Consider the following 18,951-nt stretch of genomic DNA (forward strand, 5'->3'; position numbering starts at 1 on the left):
TTAACATTTGTATCACTTGTCTATACAAACACTTTCAGTAAGTATTACTATATTCAGTGATTCCTACATTTACTCCCTTTTATTGGTAAGAATAAGGTAATGGAATTACTAGATGTACTACATGCTACTTAATTAACAGTTTTTCTATGGAAATAAATAAAGATGATCTGTGGCTATTCCTGTATATTGAACTAATTGTATAATCAGGAAGTGATTTTGTCATTATACAAGTTAAGTTCCGTTTTAAGCAAAATATTTCAAGATTTTTATGTCAAAATTTTATTTTTACACAATTTATCCAGAAGAAGAAATTGATTTTCTTAAATTTTAGATCAAGTTAAACTTTCCTGATGTTTATCTGTGCCATTATTTGTTAAACATTCTACAATGGACAAATAATTTGTCACATCAGGATATAGATTAATTTAAATACTATTAGTAATGATTTTAAAAAATGAACGAAATAAAACACTTCTTTCCATTTTCAAAGCAGAACCTTTTATACCATGTTAGGGAGACAGAATCTTATGAAGAAGACATTTCAATGTCTTTACCAGCTACATTCTATGTCTTAGAATTGTCATGCTTTTTGACATTACAAAATAGTCCAATGCACCTTGCTTAACATGAAATCTAATGCACAGGTGCACATGTACATATAGTGTAAGTAACTTAATTTTCATGATCAACCCAAGCCATCACCTTTCTTTTTTGAAAGATTAATGTTAATCCTTTTCTGTACCATTGTTATTTGGACTGAAAAGAGCTCCCTTTTTTTTACAAAGCATATAGCAACTCTTGTGTGGTAAAAAGTTTGTATGTTATTTCTCTGACATCCAATAATTGATCAAGCTGAAATTTGCAGTTATTTCTTTTACCTGACAACACAAGAATCATTTTTAAAAAAATATTTAAGTGACGATTTGTAATTAATTATTTTGTTTTGGGAAAGAAATTGTATTTGACTGAAGTGATTGTATAAGTTGAACAAGTCCACTTTAAAGTAAGTTTGAAACAAATAATAGATAACTAAACAATCTTCTATTTTCATAAGAACGTCACTAGCAGAGTGGTTAGTATGTCAAATTGAGAAGGCTTGAGCCATGAGTCGAATTAAGGGTGCTCACCATTTAAAAAAAACAAACTTTTAGAAAGCAATTAGGATAAAATTCACCCATCATTTGAGGATGAGGTTGCGTGTCAATGTGTTATGCGCCAGGAGGCCCATTGACTCCGACTTCAGCCTGCTTTTCTTTCTGGGTGTGCTCCCATAGCCTTTGATCATCCAAGATCATCTGCAAGGCAGCAGGTGTTTATTTTCGGAGTTTTCTCTCCTAGATGAACTGCTATCCCTAGCTAACGAGTTTCATCTACCCGGGTTTAGAGTTAGAGCACCCTATACTCGCTTTTTGCAATCATTTCCCTGGATTTCTGAGATGTTTTTAGTAAATATTTTAACTACTGGAATACTTCATCTCATCCTCCATGACTGCAAACCAGTTGGTCCGCGGCTGTTTATTTGCTAACCCTTATATCTAAGGGTCTTTCCCCTATTCACCACCTGGGGACGCGCTTGCTAGAAGGTGGTAACTCCAGTGAAATCTGCCCATGTGGAGTATCACCAGAGAATGCCGACCACGTCCTCCAAAACTTCTCTCTTTACCAAGAGGCCCGTATAAGACATTGGCCCCAAATCACCCCAATAGAAAGAAAACTATATGGAGAGCTCCCTGATTTGGAAACCACTGCGCAGTTCATCTCATGTATTGGTCTAGTCATATGAACACTCCAACATAACAATGAGAACGATGAAGAAGAACCCATCATTTCATCCCCCCTCCCCCCATCTTGTTGAGCTCATTGAAAGCTTGAAATAGTGCTAAACAAATACAATTGGTAAAATTATTTGCTAATTGCACAGATCTATTGTTGGACTTAATTTTATACAAATTAAATTACATGACTGATCCAAACTAATTGATACAATTACACTTCATAATAAGCTTTTTATTCTTTTTTTTTTTCTTGTTTTAACCTCTATAATTCTGAAATCAACACAAAACACATGTTGCACATAAAGACACTAATGATGAAACAATTTCTTTCAATGAATAGTGTAAAATATATATATATATACTATTAAATGACTAAAATTTAAGAAGAAAAAATTCTGCCCAAATGCTCAGCCTATTTATTAGAGCTTCAATTACATTTTCCTATGTATAATTGATTCAACATAAAGATCTCTGCTTGCCACTCACAACAAATATTCCTTAAATTGCTCTAAGTAGCCTAGGTGAGGCAGCACTATACGTTTTAGGAAAAGCATCTGAATTTGAGCAACCAATATTAGTTGATCTGGTGCAAGGTGTAATATGACTGATGAAAGTTTTGAAAATAAAATCATGGGGTTTTAATGTGCACAATAAACAGTCAAAAATATAGTTCAAATCATTTGCATAACAATATTAAAATTTATTTAAAATCTCACATCACATATACTATTCATATTTTATAATAATTCACTAATATTAATTTGAGGTTAGACTTAGGGTAAAAAAACATATTTTGAACCATATGCCCATTAAACTTCTAATTTCTTTTTTTCATTATCAGCAATGACTAAAATTGTACAATGTTTATTTATGTGCTAAATTATTTTTAAATTATTAAATTAAAAAATGGCACAGAAGTAGTATCTCTAATCTGAACAAAATCTAACAATTGTTATACAAGTGTCACCAACTAATATGATGGCCTTGCAGTTTTGCATATTTATGCAGAGTAGAGGAGTACCAGAGAGGAGGAATTGGAACATACCATTCACTTTTTTCTGTTCATTCAATCATATTTACATCCATATTAAATTTATCTGCTAGAGTTCAAGACACAGAAAAAACAAAATATACAACCCAATCAATAGAAATATATAAGTAACTCTGGAAACAAAATAAAAAGGATGAAAAATAATTGCGTACAAAAATATAGCTTTAAAAATTGTACTGTACACTGATTTCTTATAAGACAACCTGAAGGATGAATCAAAGCAAAAAAAAAAAAACAAAAACAGGCTAATTATTGCCTTCCAAGAAACATATATTAACTTTCATGTCATCGTCAGTAATAATCGATTGCATAATACAAAAATATCTCAACAGAAAGTAGTCAACACAAGATACCTTCATTACCTGCAGACTAAAGACAAACACAAGGATATTTACACAACAGAAATGACATCTTTACCCTACTGAAAGTTAATAGTAGCCAACTTGTATTACAAAAATGAGACGTGGACATGACTAACTAAAGCAAAACAAAATCTCCGACTAGAATCATTCAATTCATCAAACTTAGCAAAACATCACACCACTAAACCCCTTGAGGCACAGAAACATTTTTTATGTAATAGCCGGTTACACACTTTAGTTTGGAGAAATACAGATTAAGAAGACGGTTACACACTTTAGTATTGGAGAAATACAGATTAAGAAGACAGTTACACACTTTAGTATTGGAGAAATACAGATTAAGAAGACGGTTACACACTTTAGTATTGGAGAAATACAGATTAAGAAGACGGTTACACACTTTAGTATTGGAGAAATACAGATTAAGAAGACGGTTACACACTTTAGTATTGGAGAAATACAGATTAAGAAGACGGTTACACACTTTAGTATTGGAGAAATACAGATTAAGAAGACGGTTACACACTTTAGTATTGGAGAAATACAGATTAAGAAGACGGTTACACACTTTAGTATTGGAGAAATACAGATTAAGAAGACGGTTACACACTTTAGTATTGGAGAAATACAGATTAAGAAGACGGTTACACACTTTAGTATTGGAGAAATACAGATTAAGAAGACGGTTACACACTTTAGTATTGGAGAAATAAAGATTAAGAAGACGGTTACACACTTTAGTATTGGAAAAATACAGATTAAGAAGACAGTTACACACTTTAGTATTGGAGAAATACAGATTAAGAAGACATAGTATCATTATTTTTGTGTAACTCTAATAACATTTTATAATTTTATTGCACAGACTTAAAAACAAGGGGAAAAAAAAAAAACATTGAAAGGAAAAAAAAAACAACTATTTAAGGTGGGATAACTTTGATTTTGGCAGAGACCAAGAACAAAAATAAAAATGATCTCACTGACACAAAATCATGCTTTAGAGATATATTATGGGATATAAATATACATAAAGATATATATAATTTTTTTTTAAAGTTCATGAGGAAAACTGCAATAAATAACATTCTGTGGAGATGTATTGAGAAAACATAGACAAATATGAACCAATGAACAATGGAACTGAAGTATGTGGACATTAGTAGAAAGGTAACCAGAGCTTTTTGTTTGAACATTGTGAAACAATGATAATATATCCATCTAAGCCTAGACTCAAAAATGTGTTTCGTTGCATCCAAATAGTATCATTCTGGACAAGATGTATCCAATCCCAACAGTGCTCATTTCAACATCTAAAAGAGAAATCTAGAATAACAACATCTAAAAGAGAAATCTAGAATAAATATATTTGTAAAATGACATTGAGAATCAAAGTAGTTGTTTGGAATTGGATAGAAAAACAAACAAATGTCCACTTTTTTTGTTATCATTGGTTACCTTTTATTAGGTCAGATTCTTGATGAATGAAAGAACATAAGTGGAGAATCTAAAAAGGAATGGAACACACTTCACACAACTCAGAGTGACGGAACGCAAACAAATGCTTATATTATACTATCTGTTTCTGTCTTCTATCACACAATAGTATGAGTCTTCAAACTAAAGAAAAAACAACAAGTTTTATATTCTTTTAAAGAAGGATATATAAAACTGAAATAGATTTAGTCCTCACTAAAATCAATAGCAATACTTTCCCCAATAATTTTGTTTTTTTCAACTTCCTTCATAAAATAGAAATATTTTGACAAATATGTCCATATTGATTATTTACTGAATCATGGAATATTATTTTGTAATTAGTATTAATTGTTAATTGATTTCTTCCATCATAATGATCATTGATTATTTCTCACATAAACTTACTTGAATATTTTGTATTCCTCAACAAATACATATGGCCATGTCATAGCTTGATTGGGAAATGCCATACTATTTTTTAAGGCAATGATTTCTCAAAGTTAATTGTACACAAAACAAAAACTATGGCATGATGATAAAAAACTGTTCTTCTTAAAATGACAGCTTCATAAATGTATTAGATATTGCTCTAACATGGTGAGATTTAGACGTAAGCTTAAATATAAAAAATTTACACCTAACAATGAAAGTGAACTGCTATAAAAAAAAAAATATTTCCAATCATGAATATCTACAACATGCTATTAACCTAGGTATTAGTAATCTTTCTTATACAAAAATTGTTTTAGCTGAGTAACAACTAGATCTAGCATATTGAAAATTCTATGCATCAATTAAAACTTTTTTTAATAGGTTGGTTTTGTTTTTATTGCCAAAAAAAATGTTTTACCCATATCAATTCAGAATTTAATTTGAAACTGACAAAATATCAATAAGTGATTGCTACACAGATTTATTGTCAAAAAGAAACATTTTAAAGAAATGGGGAGGTTGAGAAAATGGTGCACAAGAGGTGAACATTTGGACATTGACAAAGAGCTTTTCAATCTTCATTGCAAGATGAATGCCTTCAAGGTGGGGTCTACAGGGAGAGTTCCTTCACCATTGGTAGATCAGATCCTGGTGCCTTTTAACTGTAATACCTACACACAAGAGAATATCTCTGTAAAATGTGGCATTTGATTGAAACCAAAACAAACAAAATCTCTCCATAATGTTAATTTTAATTGAGTTCTAGCATAGTATTACCTTGGCTCTATCTGATGGCTCATCTGTGCCATTTAAAACAGTAGGGCACTCTTTGGAGACAACAAATAAGAACTCTGCATGATCTTCAGAGCCATAGTTGTAATGAGAGCCTATATTGAGTAGCTGTAAAACAAAAAGAGAGTTGTGTAGTGAAATACATAAAGCTTCCTAATGGCATAGTTAAATAAAGCTATTGCTTTAGCAGTGCATTTCACAACAGCAACACTCCATTGGCCATCATAATACATCAAATAAAGGTTAGTGTGATAGCAACATAAGACTTTCAAAACTAGGTGACAAATATGCTAGAAGAAACTGCTACAGACTCTAGCTACTTTTTTAGCGGCCCCCGTAAGGAGAAAAAGCCGCTATTAGGTTTGTGCAAAATGTCTGTCTGTCCGTCTGTCACACTCAGATCTCGAAAACTAGAAGAGATATGAAAAATATTATTTCATCATTAAATCCGGCTTGAAAAGTTTAGGTGCAACGGCTACTTTTGGTTTTCTAAAAGCAAACCGTTTAATTTATAAAATTAATTATGCAAGCGATTTTTTCATAAAAATACACCAATTCTAAAACAATTACGTAAATGTAAGGGAGGCAATGTTACAATATGCTAACAAAGATGAATAATTTTTTTGTATTTTTAGTGTCACTAAGTCAAATATATTTATAAAATGTACAGGAAATGTTTACAACAAATTTAAATAATACTTAAAGATGTTTTTTCTGGTTAACTAGGTGAAAAAATTAAAAGAAAACATCTCTGTTTGTTTATAAAGGCTAATAATGCACTTTGTATGTAAATATCATGCACATTTTTTTAAATGGACTTTTTAAGCAGCGCCTTTCGTGCAGTAGCGTAACGTTGCAACATAAACAGGCGCTAAACCAATGCGTTAAACTTTTTAAAAAAATCTGATTTTATTTATTTTTTGTTTAGTGCCCCCATCCGAATAAAAAAAGCTTATTTTTGTGCGTTTTGTCTGTTGGTCGTCACAATTAGATTTACAAATAACACTAGAGGCTATTGTAAATCTGATTTAATCTTTAATTTTTCATTCAGAAATATTGCAATAGTTTAAAGTATCTATAATAGATTGTTCCAGATGTTTTGTGAAAAACAAATCAATGCCAATGAATATTTGTTTGCTCTTCTAAGTTATAGTAGATTTTATTTCCATGCTTAAACGTTGCAAGAAACACATGATCTTTAATATATTGTTCCGGTTTTTTAATGTAAATAGCATATAAATGCTAAATAAAAATATCTATACTGATTTATATTTCATTAACTATAAAGTTGTTCCGGATATTGTTTTATAAAAAACAAATTTATGTCAAATAATAATTTTTTTTTTCAAAAATATCGACAATAGGTTATTCAGGATTTTAAAATAAGAAAGTAATTTACTAGAAACGATTATTGAAAATCAATTTTTAGACTTATTTTACAGTTAATTTTCTGATCGAAACATAATAAAAGTTGTTTAATCGGTAAAGAATGTTCCGGATTTTGTTTCGAAAAAGAAATCGACCTACATTACCTTAATTTTCTTACAAATCGTCACCAAAAATGATCCGAATTTTATATGAAAAATCTAATAACGCTAATAAATGTTTGAAATCCCTCTTCTAATAAATAAAACAAGTAATTTTCTCATTTACGAAAATTGGTTGTTCCGGATTTTTTATGAAAAATAGTTTAACTCTATTTATGTAAAATCGCACTTCTCTCTTACACTACATTTAACTTTCTACCTAAAACGTAAAAAAATCTAATTATCGTTAATATTATGCTCTGATTTTTAAGGAAAACAACTTCCTAACACCAAAGTATGGTTTGATAAAATCTCCATATGGGTATGGTACATCTAATTTTCGTAACAGACCATCCCAGAAATTTAATTAACGGCATTTGATTAATCTGGAATTCTTATTTTTTTCTCACTATAAATATATAAACATCCGGAACAATCTATAATAGAAACTTAAAACTAATGCGATGTTTCGGAAGGGAAATTAATTTTAATCAGATTTTCAATAGCTTTTAGTCTTTTTTTTTCTCGCTATTAACATAGCGGACAGACAAACTGACAGACAAAACAAAAAAAAAGCGTCTTTAATCCGTTTATATATATATATATATATAAATATATATTAAGTCTAACTAGCCCATCAAATGAAATGCTAAAAGAACAAACTCTGTGCACCAATGTCTATGAACCCTCGAGAAGCTGCTCGTATAGAAGACATTTTTTAGTCTAACTAGGACGTGTGATGTAATGGAATCTTTTTCCTTTGACGTTATATGGAGTTAATTCTTTAAATGAAATGCTAAAAGATCTCACTCGGTGCACCAATGTCTATGAACACTCGACAAGCTGCTCGTATAGATGACATTTTTAGTCTAACTAGGCCGTGTGAAGTAGTGGATTTTTTTCCTTTACGTCATATGGAATAAATTCTTTAAATGCTAAAACAACTCGGTATAGTAATGTTTATTAAACCTCATAATGTGACTCGCATTTTAAAAAGACACAATAGATTTAGATCTAATCTAGATTTTTTACACTAGATCTAGATTTTTTTTTTTACACTAGAGCTAGATTTTTTACACTAGATCTAAATTTTTTTTCTTACACTAGAGCTAGATTTTTAAAACTAGATTAAGATTTAAGTTCTAATTAAAATCATTATAGAATCTAGATCTAGAATTTCTTGGTCTAGTTTAGAATGTTTGTTGATTTACATGTTTTGGATGTTCCTTCAGAGTTGTAGTCCAAACCTCCCGTAGGATGACGGGGGATGGTAGCGAACAGGGTTTGAACCTGGGACCATCGATGAATCCAAACGACAGTCCGGCGCGCAAACCGCACTACCAGACAGCCATGATTTAGACTAGATCAAGATCTATAATTTTAATTTCTAGGCTTAAAGTGTAGATTTTTTTTCTAAAGTCTAGGTTGTCAATATTGCAATGTTATAAAATACTAAAACTAATCTACTATTTTAATATTTAGATTTTGCAATTAGTCTATTAATTGATTATCTAGTGTTTTTTTTATATAAATCTTATCTAAATTACATCTACATTATCCCAAATATATATTTTAGATCTAGATCTAGTAGATATAGATATTGAGAGTGCTAATTTAGTAGTTTAATTTAGGTAGATCTACATCCTCATTCTAGGTCCATTTAGGCCTAAATGAAAATGCTCAATACCAAAAGATTATCTAAAATCGCGCTTCTGACATATTGTACATATCCGGTAGTTGTCATTCCGTAATGTGTAGGTATATTATCAATAGTAGGCTATTAGTTTGTAACCAGTTTGTCATTAGATTAAGAGCAATGCCTGGTCGTGCGGTTAGCACGCAGAACTGATTATCTCTACAGTCTCGGTTTCATACCTTGTTCGATGCCATCCTCAGTCGACCAGCGAATATGCGGATCCAACAGTGATCCGTCTCCCACGGGGGCCGCCTCTCTTTGTAATCTTGTTATTTGTGTTTAAGTGCATGCTATCTTTTAATATCTCTTCAGTTTCAAATACTGAGGTCACTCTTCAGTTTCAAATACTGAGGTCACTCTTCAGTTTCAAATACTGAGTTCATGTTTTTTTTTAGTAATGTTCATCATATTGCAGTCTGACTTGTACTCTATAGAATGCTGTCTTTTTAAAACACTGAAATCCAATTTACCTGCTCAAACTTCCACCCATCAGGTATAGTGGACACCATCTGAGTCAGCTCTTGACCTGAACACTGCATTACCCTGTAAACATTCTTCATGAATGTCTAAAAGGAAAGAAAATTTAGTGATGTTAAATGTCTTAATAATTACAAAGTAGCAATAGCTTTTTTCTTTAAACAGATTGGGAAACAATATCTAGATCATCATGTATTTAAATGTTACTCATTATTTATACATATCTTTATCAACTAATTTATATCATCATGGAAATAGAAAATAAATAAAAAATTAAAATAAATAAAGTGTACTAAATAAATTGGAAAAGAAATTTCAATGAAGAAGCTGGTAGAATTGGGTTGAATAAAAAAAAAAAAGGCATAAAATGCACATCATACTTCCAAAGCACCAGGTCATCCACTGGCCCAGTTTTTAGCTCACTTTGTTAGCCCATCTACTTCCAATTACAGACATTTTTACAGGGATGCCACGATGAGGAATCCCCTGTTCTTAAGATCAACATACCTAACCAATCAAACTTCAATTACATTTGTGAAGGGAAACAAGAAGATAGAGAAAACAGAATTAAGAAAAAGAACAACCTAAAAAATAAAGTGACTGGAAATAGTTTGAAGAGAAAATGTGATAGGAAAAAGGAAGGACTAGTTCAAAAAAATATTACCTGATTCAATTTAGCATCTCGTTCTGCGATTCTATCCTTCACAACCTTGATTAAATCTGTTATGTTATAAAACTCTGCTTCCTCCAAGACACCTGGACAGTAAATGATATTCTAAAACTAAATTTTCAGGCCTGATGATAATCTTTGCTTAATATAAAGTAAGAAAATTCAATTTCACATCAACAAACTAGTCAGAAAAACTATTACGTTCAATTGTTAAATGTCACCTTCTTCTGCCAAGTCTTTATTCATCACAAGTTTGCCATGTCGAAGAAAATTTAAAACAGGTCCAAAATAGGAAGGATCTCTGTCAATAAGGAAAGCTCCATCAGTATCCTGTTGAATCAATTCAAACTGATAAGATAACAAAACAAAAATTGTAAAGTGATAGAATTTATGTGACTGTGATTTAAAAATATGACAGAAAGTATTGAAATTGTTTGCTGTAAAAAGGGATACGAGTCAATGCATGAGAAGTATCCCAATGTAGAAGTACTAGAGAATCATCTAAGTGAATCAATAAAGGCAAATGGGCAACAGAAATAATGAGGTGAAAGAAAGAGGTTGTTCACAGATTTCTGAACATGAAGAATTAAAATTTAGTTCATCCAAAAAAAAAAAATGAATATAAAATATTATTGAATAAGTTTTAGCAGCCCCCTAATGGGGAAAAGCCACTATTAATTTTGTGTGGTCCATCTATCACACATTCCGATCTCAAAAACAAAAAAATGTGGGGAAAAAAAAAACTTAATTGTGTGTTTTCTGATACACTAGCTAATAAACTGAACAGGAAATATTTGATTTTGTTTATAAAGGCTAAGTATGCACTTTATTTATTAATGTCAAGCTTTTTATGCAGCGCATTTTGTCGCCAGAAAGTCTTAAGTAATGTAATGACTGGCTTGCTGTATAAGTGTGACTTCGAGAAGTCTTTAAGTGTTTTGTACATGGGTATTAATGCAAGTTCGATGCAAAGACAAAAGCCATCACAAGAACAGATGAAGAACTAAGTCCAGACTGTTCAACTATTTGAACACCATTTAATACATAACAGCCAGAGTCGAGTCTCTGTCAGCAATTGATGTTGTTGCCTTGAAGTCTCAATACCAACTGAATAAAATTAAATATAAACAAACTATGCCCCACTATCTGTGACATCACTAAATGTTGTGTTCTTAAACAAACTATGCACCACTATCTGTGACATCACTAAATGTTGTGTTCTAAGTCCATCAACTATAGTGATTGCCTAACAATAATCAGATTGTTGTTGTTTTTTTTAACTGCTGTTATTACTTTTGTAAGTTTTGTCCATCCATCTGTAACGTACAGATTGCAAAAAAAAAAAATCTGATTTCAACTTAATTATGTAATATAAGTAAAAAAAACACAAAAAACTCAAAATCGATAATAGGCTGTTCCAGATTTTTTGAAATAGAAAACACATTAAAGCCAAATGATAGCTTGAAATTGCTCTCCTGACTCATATTTCATTTAATTTTCTTGGCAAATCGAAGATAAATCTCATTTTTTGATAATAATGTACAAACCAAACAAAAGTACCTTGTCTGTATTAAGATCTGATGCTTCCTGAACAAGTCTGTACAAAAATGACTTCTGATCTCTACCAAGAGTTGTCCTAGTAGTTAGAAACGTTGTTCCTCCAACATTCAATCGAACCCATTCACTTTTTCTGCAATCTGTTTCCATAACTCCATTTCCATGGTTATTATTTACAGCCATTTCACTTCAAAGTTCTTTATTTAGGTGATTTTTTTTACACTAGCTAGAAAGAGAAATGAACTGGCTTTATACATTTATAATGAAAACATTCTCAAACTATCTACATATACTTGAAGATGTAAAAAAAAAAAAAATTAAACTTATAGACTAGATATTCCTTTTTTTTTTTGTTTATGTCAGAATTTTAATTAACATTTAAAAAAAAAAAAAGGTTTTAATACATCTTGTAGGGTATGCTTGGTGACAACATGAAGAAAACACAAATAAAAGCATGACTGAGATTTTAAACATCTTACTGAAAAAAAACAGAGAGCCAAGTTAAATAAATACTGAACAAGGCCTACAGTTAATTTCAATGGAATAGTTATCACAATTAGAGTTATTCCTTGAGAGAAAAAATTGACTCAACACAATTATTTATTTATCTTATGATGGTCACAACCACATGTAGCTTAAAATCTTTCTGGTCACCAGGGAGTTTTCATAGTTCTATTTAGCTCTATGGAAATGCAGTGAATTGTAGTATCAGTGGCATAGCTAGGAATCAGCTAAAAATTTACTGATTATGTTTATTTTTTTTTATTAAAGAAAACATTGTATAAAAATACACCCCCGTTATAACTCTGAATATGTTGAATGAAAAGCAAGGGAGATACATGGTCTCTGGGCAAACCCGAATACAAATATATATCTTGCTTGGCTAATGCACCATGCGGCTATTCTTCCTCTTCTTCTTCTATTGCTGCTGAGCTGTGAGCTCTTTTGCAGACTGTCCCAAGGAAAAAAAGTGTGCTGTTTTCTTCAGGTGTTCAGCACTGCCGTACAGGGTGTTGGTTATGTTGGGCTGTAGTGGAAGTAGGGTCTGTCTAAGGTGGATTAGGGAGGGGCATTCAAAGAGGATATGGTTTACGGTTTCAAAGGGGTGGGCGCAATGTCTGCAAAGGGGGAGTTGAGTTTATTTTGTTCAGGTGGTAATTTAATAATGGTGTGTGTCCTGTTCTTAGTTGGAAAATTGTAGATTGTTCTTTGTGGGGGAGGAAGTTAATACTGTCCAGTTTGTTAGGCGTAGTCATTTCTTTGTACATGGCTCTGTCTGTGTTTCCTGATGCCCATTGGTTGAGCCACTCCTCTTTGTGATTGTTGACTAACATCAACCTTAGGGTGAGGTAGTTAACTCGTCTATCTGGTTGTTCCATAGATGAACTTGCCTTTGATAGTTTATCTGCCTTTTCATTTCCCATGATGCCAATGTGTCCAGGGATCCACTGTAGTGTGATATTGATATTTAATTTTGATATCATCTGATGGATTATCACAATTAGTGTTGTCAACTCTTACAAACTGACAGGAGAAGGGATAAAAGGCAGAACACTGGCGCATCAAAACCAGTTTAACTTCGTGTTGACAGGGAAGCGTAGTCGAGAGGCTAAGTGCGCTTGAACTTGGCTACCTAGAAGGGAGCTCGAGGTTCTCGACACCCGACTCGGGCAGAGTTGCGTTTACTGAGCGCCCAAAGGCAGCACGGAAAACCAACTCCTAGATACCCCCTCCCCCCACTGGTCCACAAATGAGATTGGACCAAAAGCGCTCTGAGCATGCTATAAGCATGAAAGTAGCGCTATATAAAAGCTATAATAATAATGGGGCACTTCAGCCTGAATAATGCAACCCATACATTGGAGAAGGAAAACTCTTTGACTCCAAACCTCCACCCCGCTGCCTTTCCACTTGCATTTCACTAAGTGAATAATAGTGGACCTTCCCCCCTCTAGGTGCTTTTTGACGGAGGTCTAGATTACACTACACCAAACAGAGGTCCTTGTCTCACTACACTCTAATACTAGATATAAACCCATCATGAAGTTTTTTTCTGGATCTGATGAATGTGATATCGTGAAGGGGCCTGGTTCCAGGAATTGACGATTCCACAGGGCATACCCAGGGCACAGTCTACTTTAAGCTTTCTACTGCAGAAAAGTTCCATTTGGAGAGCTCTATGGATGGCTGAGAATGGACCTATGGCGGACCCCACCTTGTCCCATGGATATTCTGGTTACAGTCTTCAGACCTAGATGTTTCCTTTTATGACAGTATTGGAGAAAATTGCCAAGACCGAAAACTCCGTTAAAATGCGGGGACTATATATTTTTTTTTAAAGCCTGAGGAAACACCCAGCCTACACTAAATACCATGAGGAAACACCCAGCTTGCACTAAATACCATGCGGCTATACAGTAGCCTTAGTACCGGAAGCAGCCCCATTTATGATTTGATTTGATTTGTTGATTTGAGGCACATCGGCACAATTTAGGCCATGTCGTGCCTGCAGTCCCTCAAGGACCACTCTCTCTCTAAACAACAAGGGCCAGATTCTATACAGTCATATAATTAAAATCAAGGTCTATTCACAGTTAAAATAGTAAAGGTAGTAAAAATTTAAATATTTGGTAAAAATCTAATGTAAATAGTGCATGTTCACAAATTCAGAAATCAGATCTTCGTAGATAGCCCCACTTCCCGAATAAAGCCCAGTACCTTCCCAGGGTCGACATTATTAAATAGTGTTTTTAGATTAGTGGCTCTAAAATATTTCGCCCTGACATCCTGGTATCTGGGGCAATCAACGAGGATATGTTCCACGGTGAGGCGAGAGTCACAGTACTCGCAAAGTGGGGGCTCCTCTCTCTTCAGTACAAAAGAGTGCGTGATGTAGGTGTGGCCAATCCTAAGTCTGGACATGGTTGTGCTACCACGCCTTGTCAGACCCTTAGATGTGGGCCGCCACCTGACATCCGCCACAATCTGCCTGAGTTTACTGTGAGTCTCAGCCTCCCATCGGTTCTGCCACTCTCGATAGGTGGCAGAGGCAATACTTTGTCTCAGGTCCGAGTAGGGAATTTGGGTTCCTGACACCGCATGATTTAGGGCTCTCTTTGCTTCTCTGTCTGCGGCTTCGTTTCCCTCAATGCCAACATGGGAGGGGACCCAGATGAAGGTGACATCCCTACGGTCGGCTGTTATTTGGTCCAACAGCTTCAGGCTCTTATGTACCAATGGGATGTCAGTCTTCATCCGCCCCAAAGCTTGCAATGCAGATTTGGAGTCGGAGCAGATTATAAATTTACTCCTTTCTGATGCTTTTACGGCCATAAGTGCAAGCAATATTGCGTGCAATTCGGCCGTAAAGATGGAGCAGCCATCAGGGAGTCTACGGGAGATTGTTTTGTTCCGAAAGGAGCAGGCACACGCGACCTTTCCCTCCATTTTGGATCCGTCTGTGTAGATGGTGCCACAATCTCCGTAGCTCTCCTGCAGTTCCCTAAAGTGGACTTGTAGTATGCTTGGGTCTGTATTTTCTTTTTTGAAATTAAGGAGGGATAAATTTAATTTGGGTTTATTCATTAGCCAAGGAGGATTCTGAGGGGTTTCTATTTTAGAGATTTGGTCAATGGGTGGGGTTAAATTTTGGATGGGTTCTCTCATTCGAAGGCCCAACGGCTGTATGACGTTAGGCCTTCGATTGTATAATTCTACCTCTGTGGGGTTAAATATGGAGTCAAAAGCAGGGTTCGTGGGGTTGGATTTTAGCTTGACTATATACTGCATTGCAAGCTTTTTCATTCTTATATCCATGGGGAGTTCTCCAGCCTCCACATGGAGACTTGGGATAGGTGATGTACGAAACGCGCCGAGACAGAGACGCAGGGCAGCATTTTGTATTGGTTCCAGTATTTTTAGGTACGACTTCCTTGCTGCTCCATATATTATGGATCCGTAGTCTAGCTTGGATCGAATTAGACTCCGATAGAGCAGCAGCAAGGTATCTCTGTCAGCTCCCCAGTCCGTATGGCTGAGTACTCTTAGTATGTTTAATGACTTTTGGCATTTCTTCTTAAGTTCCTTAATGTGGGGGAGAAAATTAAATTTGGAATCTAAGGTGAGGCCTAAAAATTTTGTAGTTTTCACGACAGGGATCTTCTTTTTGTGTATAAATAGTTCAGGGTCTGGGTGGAGTCCCCTTAGATTACAAAAATGCATACTAACTGTTTTGGAGTCTGAGAATTTGAAGCCATTATAGTTTGCCCAACCCTGAATTTTGTTTAAACATAACTGTAATTTTCTTTCTAAGGTGTTCATGTTTTTCCCATAAGTAAGAATGACAAAGTCATCAACATACAAAGAGCACTCTATGCCAGGGGACAGCGCATTTATGATGCTATTTATTTTAATGTTGAACAGGGTGACTGACAGAATGCTGCCCTGGGGTACACCCATTTCCTGGTCATGAGTGTCAGAAGCGGAGTTGCCCACTCGAACCTGAAATTTTCGATCTTTCAGAAATTCCTCCACAAAACGGGGGAGGTGTCCCTTAAGCCCCATAAGCGCCAGGTCACGTAGAATGCCATGTTTCCAGGTTGTGTCATAGGCCTTTTCTATATCGAAGAATACAGCTACTAGATGTTCTCTTCTGAGTAATGCATTTCTAATATAAGCTTCCAGCCTTACCAGGTGGTCAGTTGTTGTCCGCCCCTGCCGGAATCCGCACTGGTAGTTTGAGATCACTTTATTCCTTTCCAGGTACCAGACCAGCCTACTGTTAATCATTCTTTCCATGGTTTTGCAGATGCAGCTTGTTAGTGCTATTGGTCGATAGTTAGCTGGGTCAGAGCCGTCTCTTCCCGGTTTAGGTATTGGTATAACTGTGGCTTTCCTCCAGCTGTTTGGGAAAGCGCCTGTTTGCCACACACAGTTATAGACCCCTAGCAGGACTGCCAATGAGGGTTCGGGAAGGTGCTTGAGGAACTGGTAATGGATTTCGTCTTCTCCAGGCGCTGTGTCATGTGACTTGTCCAGCGATTCCCTCAGTTCCTCAAGCGAGAACGGTTTGTTGTAGTCTTCATTGTTCTCTGACCTGAAATCAATGGGGTGTCTTTCCTCCCTGGTTTTGACTTTTTGGAACTCTGGCGTGTAGTGTGCAGTGGATGATTTTTCTGCTATTGAGGATGCCAGGCAGTCAGCTATTTCTCTGGGGGGACGTGACAGTTCGTCCTTGGTTTTTCAAATGCCCTATTGCATTTGATTCTTTCCCTTTGATTCGCCTTACTGCCTTCCACACCGCTCTAGCAGAAGTTTTGGCATCCAGACTGCCCCCCATTTATGTGTATTTAATTGGGTCAAAATAGCATGCTTTCATACCAGTGCCAGTGTATTTTATCGCCTAGTAGAAAAACGATCTAGCACAGGAATACAAAACTATATGTGTTAAAAAATAGAAAAATCGATCACGCACAATAATACCACAGACCACAGTATTTCTGTATACTACAAGCCATTAAAATAAAGACGCATTAATCAAAATAAGGTGAGATGTCCAACATAGTTAACAAAACTAAAACAAGGTTGTTCGATATGATCTAGAAATAATCTAGTAAAAGTAGAGACTATTCTAGGCTCAACTTATCACTTACGTATGTAATTAGATCTATAAGTAATGAGTAAAATAAAATCTTTAGAATCTTAGAATGTAAGCTTACAATCCTAACAATGTTGTTGTCAATGTTGTTGAGTAGAAGATGTAATGATGATCCTATTCCTAGACAAGACATCGAAAACGTCAACTCTTTGCTTTAGTTTCTATTGCAGACTTTTGTTGTTAGTAATTAGACTAAGAATTGTGTAGATTCTAAACCTCTATAGATATAGATCTGATAGATTTTAAGATTTTTCGCCAAGAAAATTGTAGATCTATGTAAATTCTAATAATTTATCGAATATAGATAACTAATTTTGTTCTCTGGCAACATAAGACAGAAGTAAGCATGTCAGAATTCTTAGCATTTGTTAGATCAGCTATTTTTTTCCATGGCCAAATCTGAGCTATAATTATGCTTATACTTATTGGTCAATATTTAATCTTACTATAATATTGTTTAATTGTCGGTAAAAAATAAATTCATTAAAGAAAAATATAAAAGAAAAATAAAGTATTTTGATATTGTTTTAAAATTTGATCATGTAATATCAACTTTTACTCCATAGCCTGCCATAGGCCTAAAATAATATTACAGACAAACGATTGTTGTTAAATTAGTTATTAGATCTATATTCCTTGATATAATAGGTTTATTTTCATCACATAATCTGGGTTCAATAATGGAAACGTGACACTTAAGTCTTCAAAGATCTGGAGATGAATATGTCTTCGAATAGTGTCAACTCTTGGTCAGACCTAGACTCTATATAATAAATATACCGACGACTCCCTCTGATTTGTTCCCAGGCTATATATTGTTTTTATGGCCGGAACAGCCCTGCCTTTTTTTTTTTTTTTGAAATCCCAGTAAAAGGGCTACATTTTAACGATCCCTATAACATAGGCATATACTTTTTAGTGCATTTGTTAGAATGAAATTTAACGACCCACTCTCTTTCTGGAGCCCACATTTTTGTAAATGTTTTCTACGCGCTATGTTGTGATTTCTCCGACAAAGACATTTGAATTGATCTGGAAAGACCCACTTTACAACGCACCCCCCTTCCTAACACACATAGGCTTTTGGCCCGTGAATTCTATTCTAGTATTACTTTTACTTATCAGCTCCCCCTACCACCAACTCACAACAAAAAAAAAAAGTTAATCCTACGTACGTACAATCTCTGACTTTTCTTTGATTCTGAATATTTACAATTTTTCTTTTCGACTGTAACTCCTCCCATACACACTCACAATACTCACTCACACATTTTAAACATCCATCGATTAATCGATCCTTCACCAGTCATGGGCGTAGCCAGTATTCCCCCCCCCCCCATATATAGATGGTCATAACGGATCTTCTCTATGCCGATGATTGCGCCCTGCTAGCTCACAATGAACATGATCTCCAGAACGCGGTAAACGAATTTGCATACGCTGCCGCCTCTTTCGGTCTATCTATAAATCTCGGGAAAACA

The 18,951-nt window shown here is 34.5% G+C and overlaps 1 protein-coding gene across 1 annotated transcript; it reads right to left on the reverse strand.

Annotated features, from left to right (window-relative positions):
- Positions 1–2,153: 2,153 nt before the first annotated feature.
- LOC106053790 (BTB/POZ domain-containing protein KCTD5-like) lies at positions 2,154–18,046 on the reverse strand. The gene is made up of 7 exons (XM_013209446.2): positions 17,532–18,046; positions 11,818–12,040; positions 10,479–10,587; positions 10,252–10,343; positions 9,581–9,676; positions 5,874–5,996; positions 2,154–5,767 (listed from the first exon to the last, which is right to left on the reverse strand). The coding sequence occupies exons 2-7, from the start codon at positions 11,995–11,997 to the stop codon at positions 5,738–5,740; spliced, it is 630 nt and encodes a 209-aa protein (XP_013064900.1). The 5' UTR covers positions 11,998–12,040; positions 17,532–18,046; the 3' UTR covers positions 2,154–5,737.
- Positions 18,047–18,951: the final 905 nt, after the last annotated feature.

This window comes from Biomphalaria glabrata, chromosome 2 (genome assembly GCF_947242115.1).
Source record: "Biomphalaria glabrata chromosome 2, xgBioGlab47.1, whole genome shotgun sequence".
Taxonomy (NCBI): Eukaryota; Metazoa; Mollusca; class Gastropoda; family Planorbidae; genus Biomphalaria; species Biomphalaria glabrata.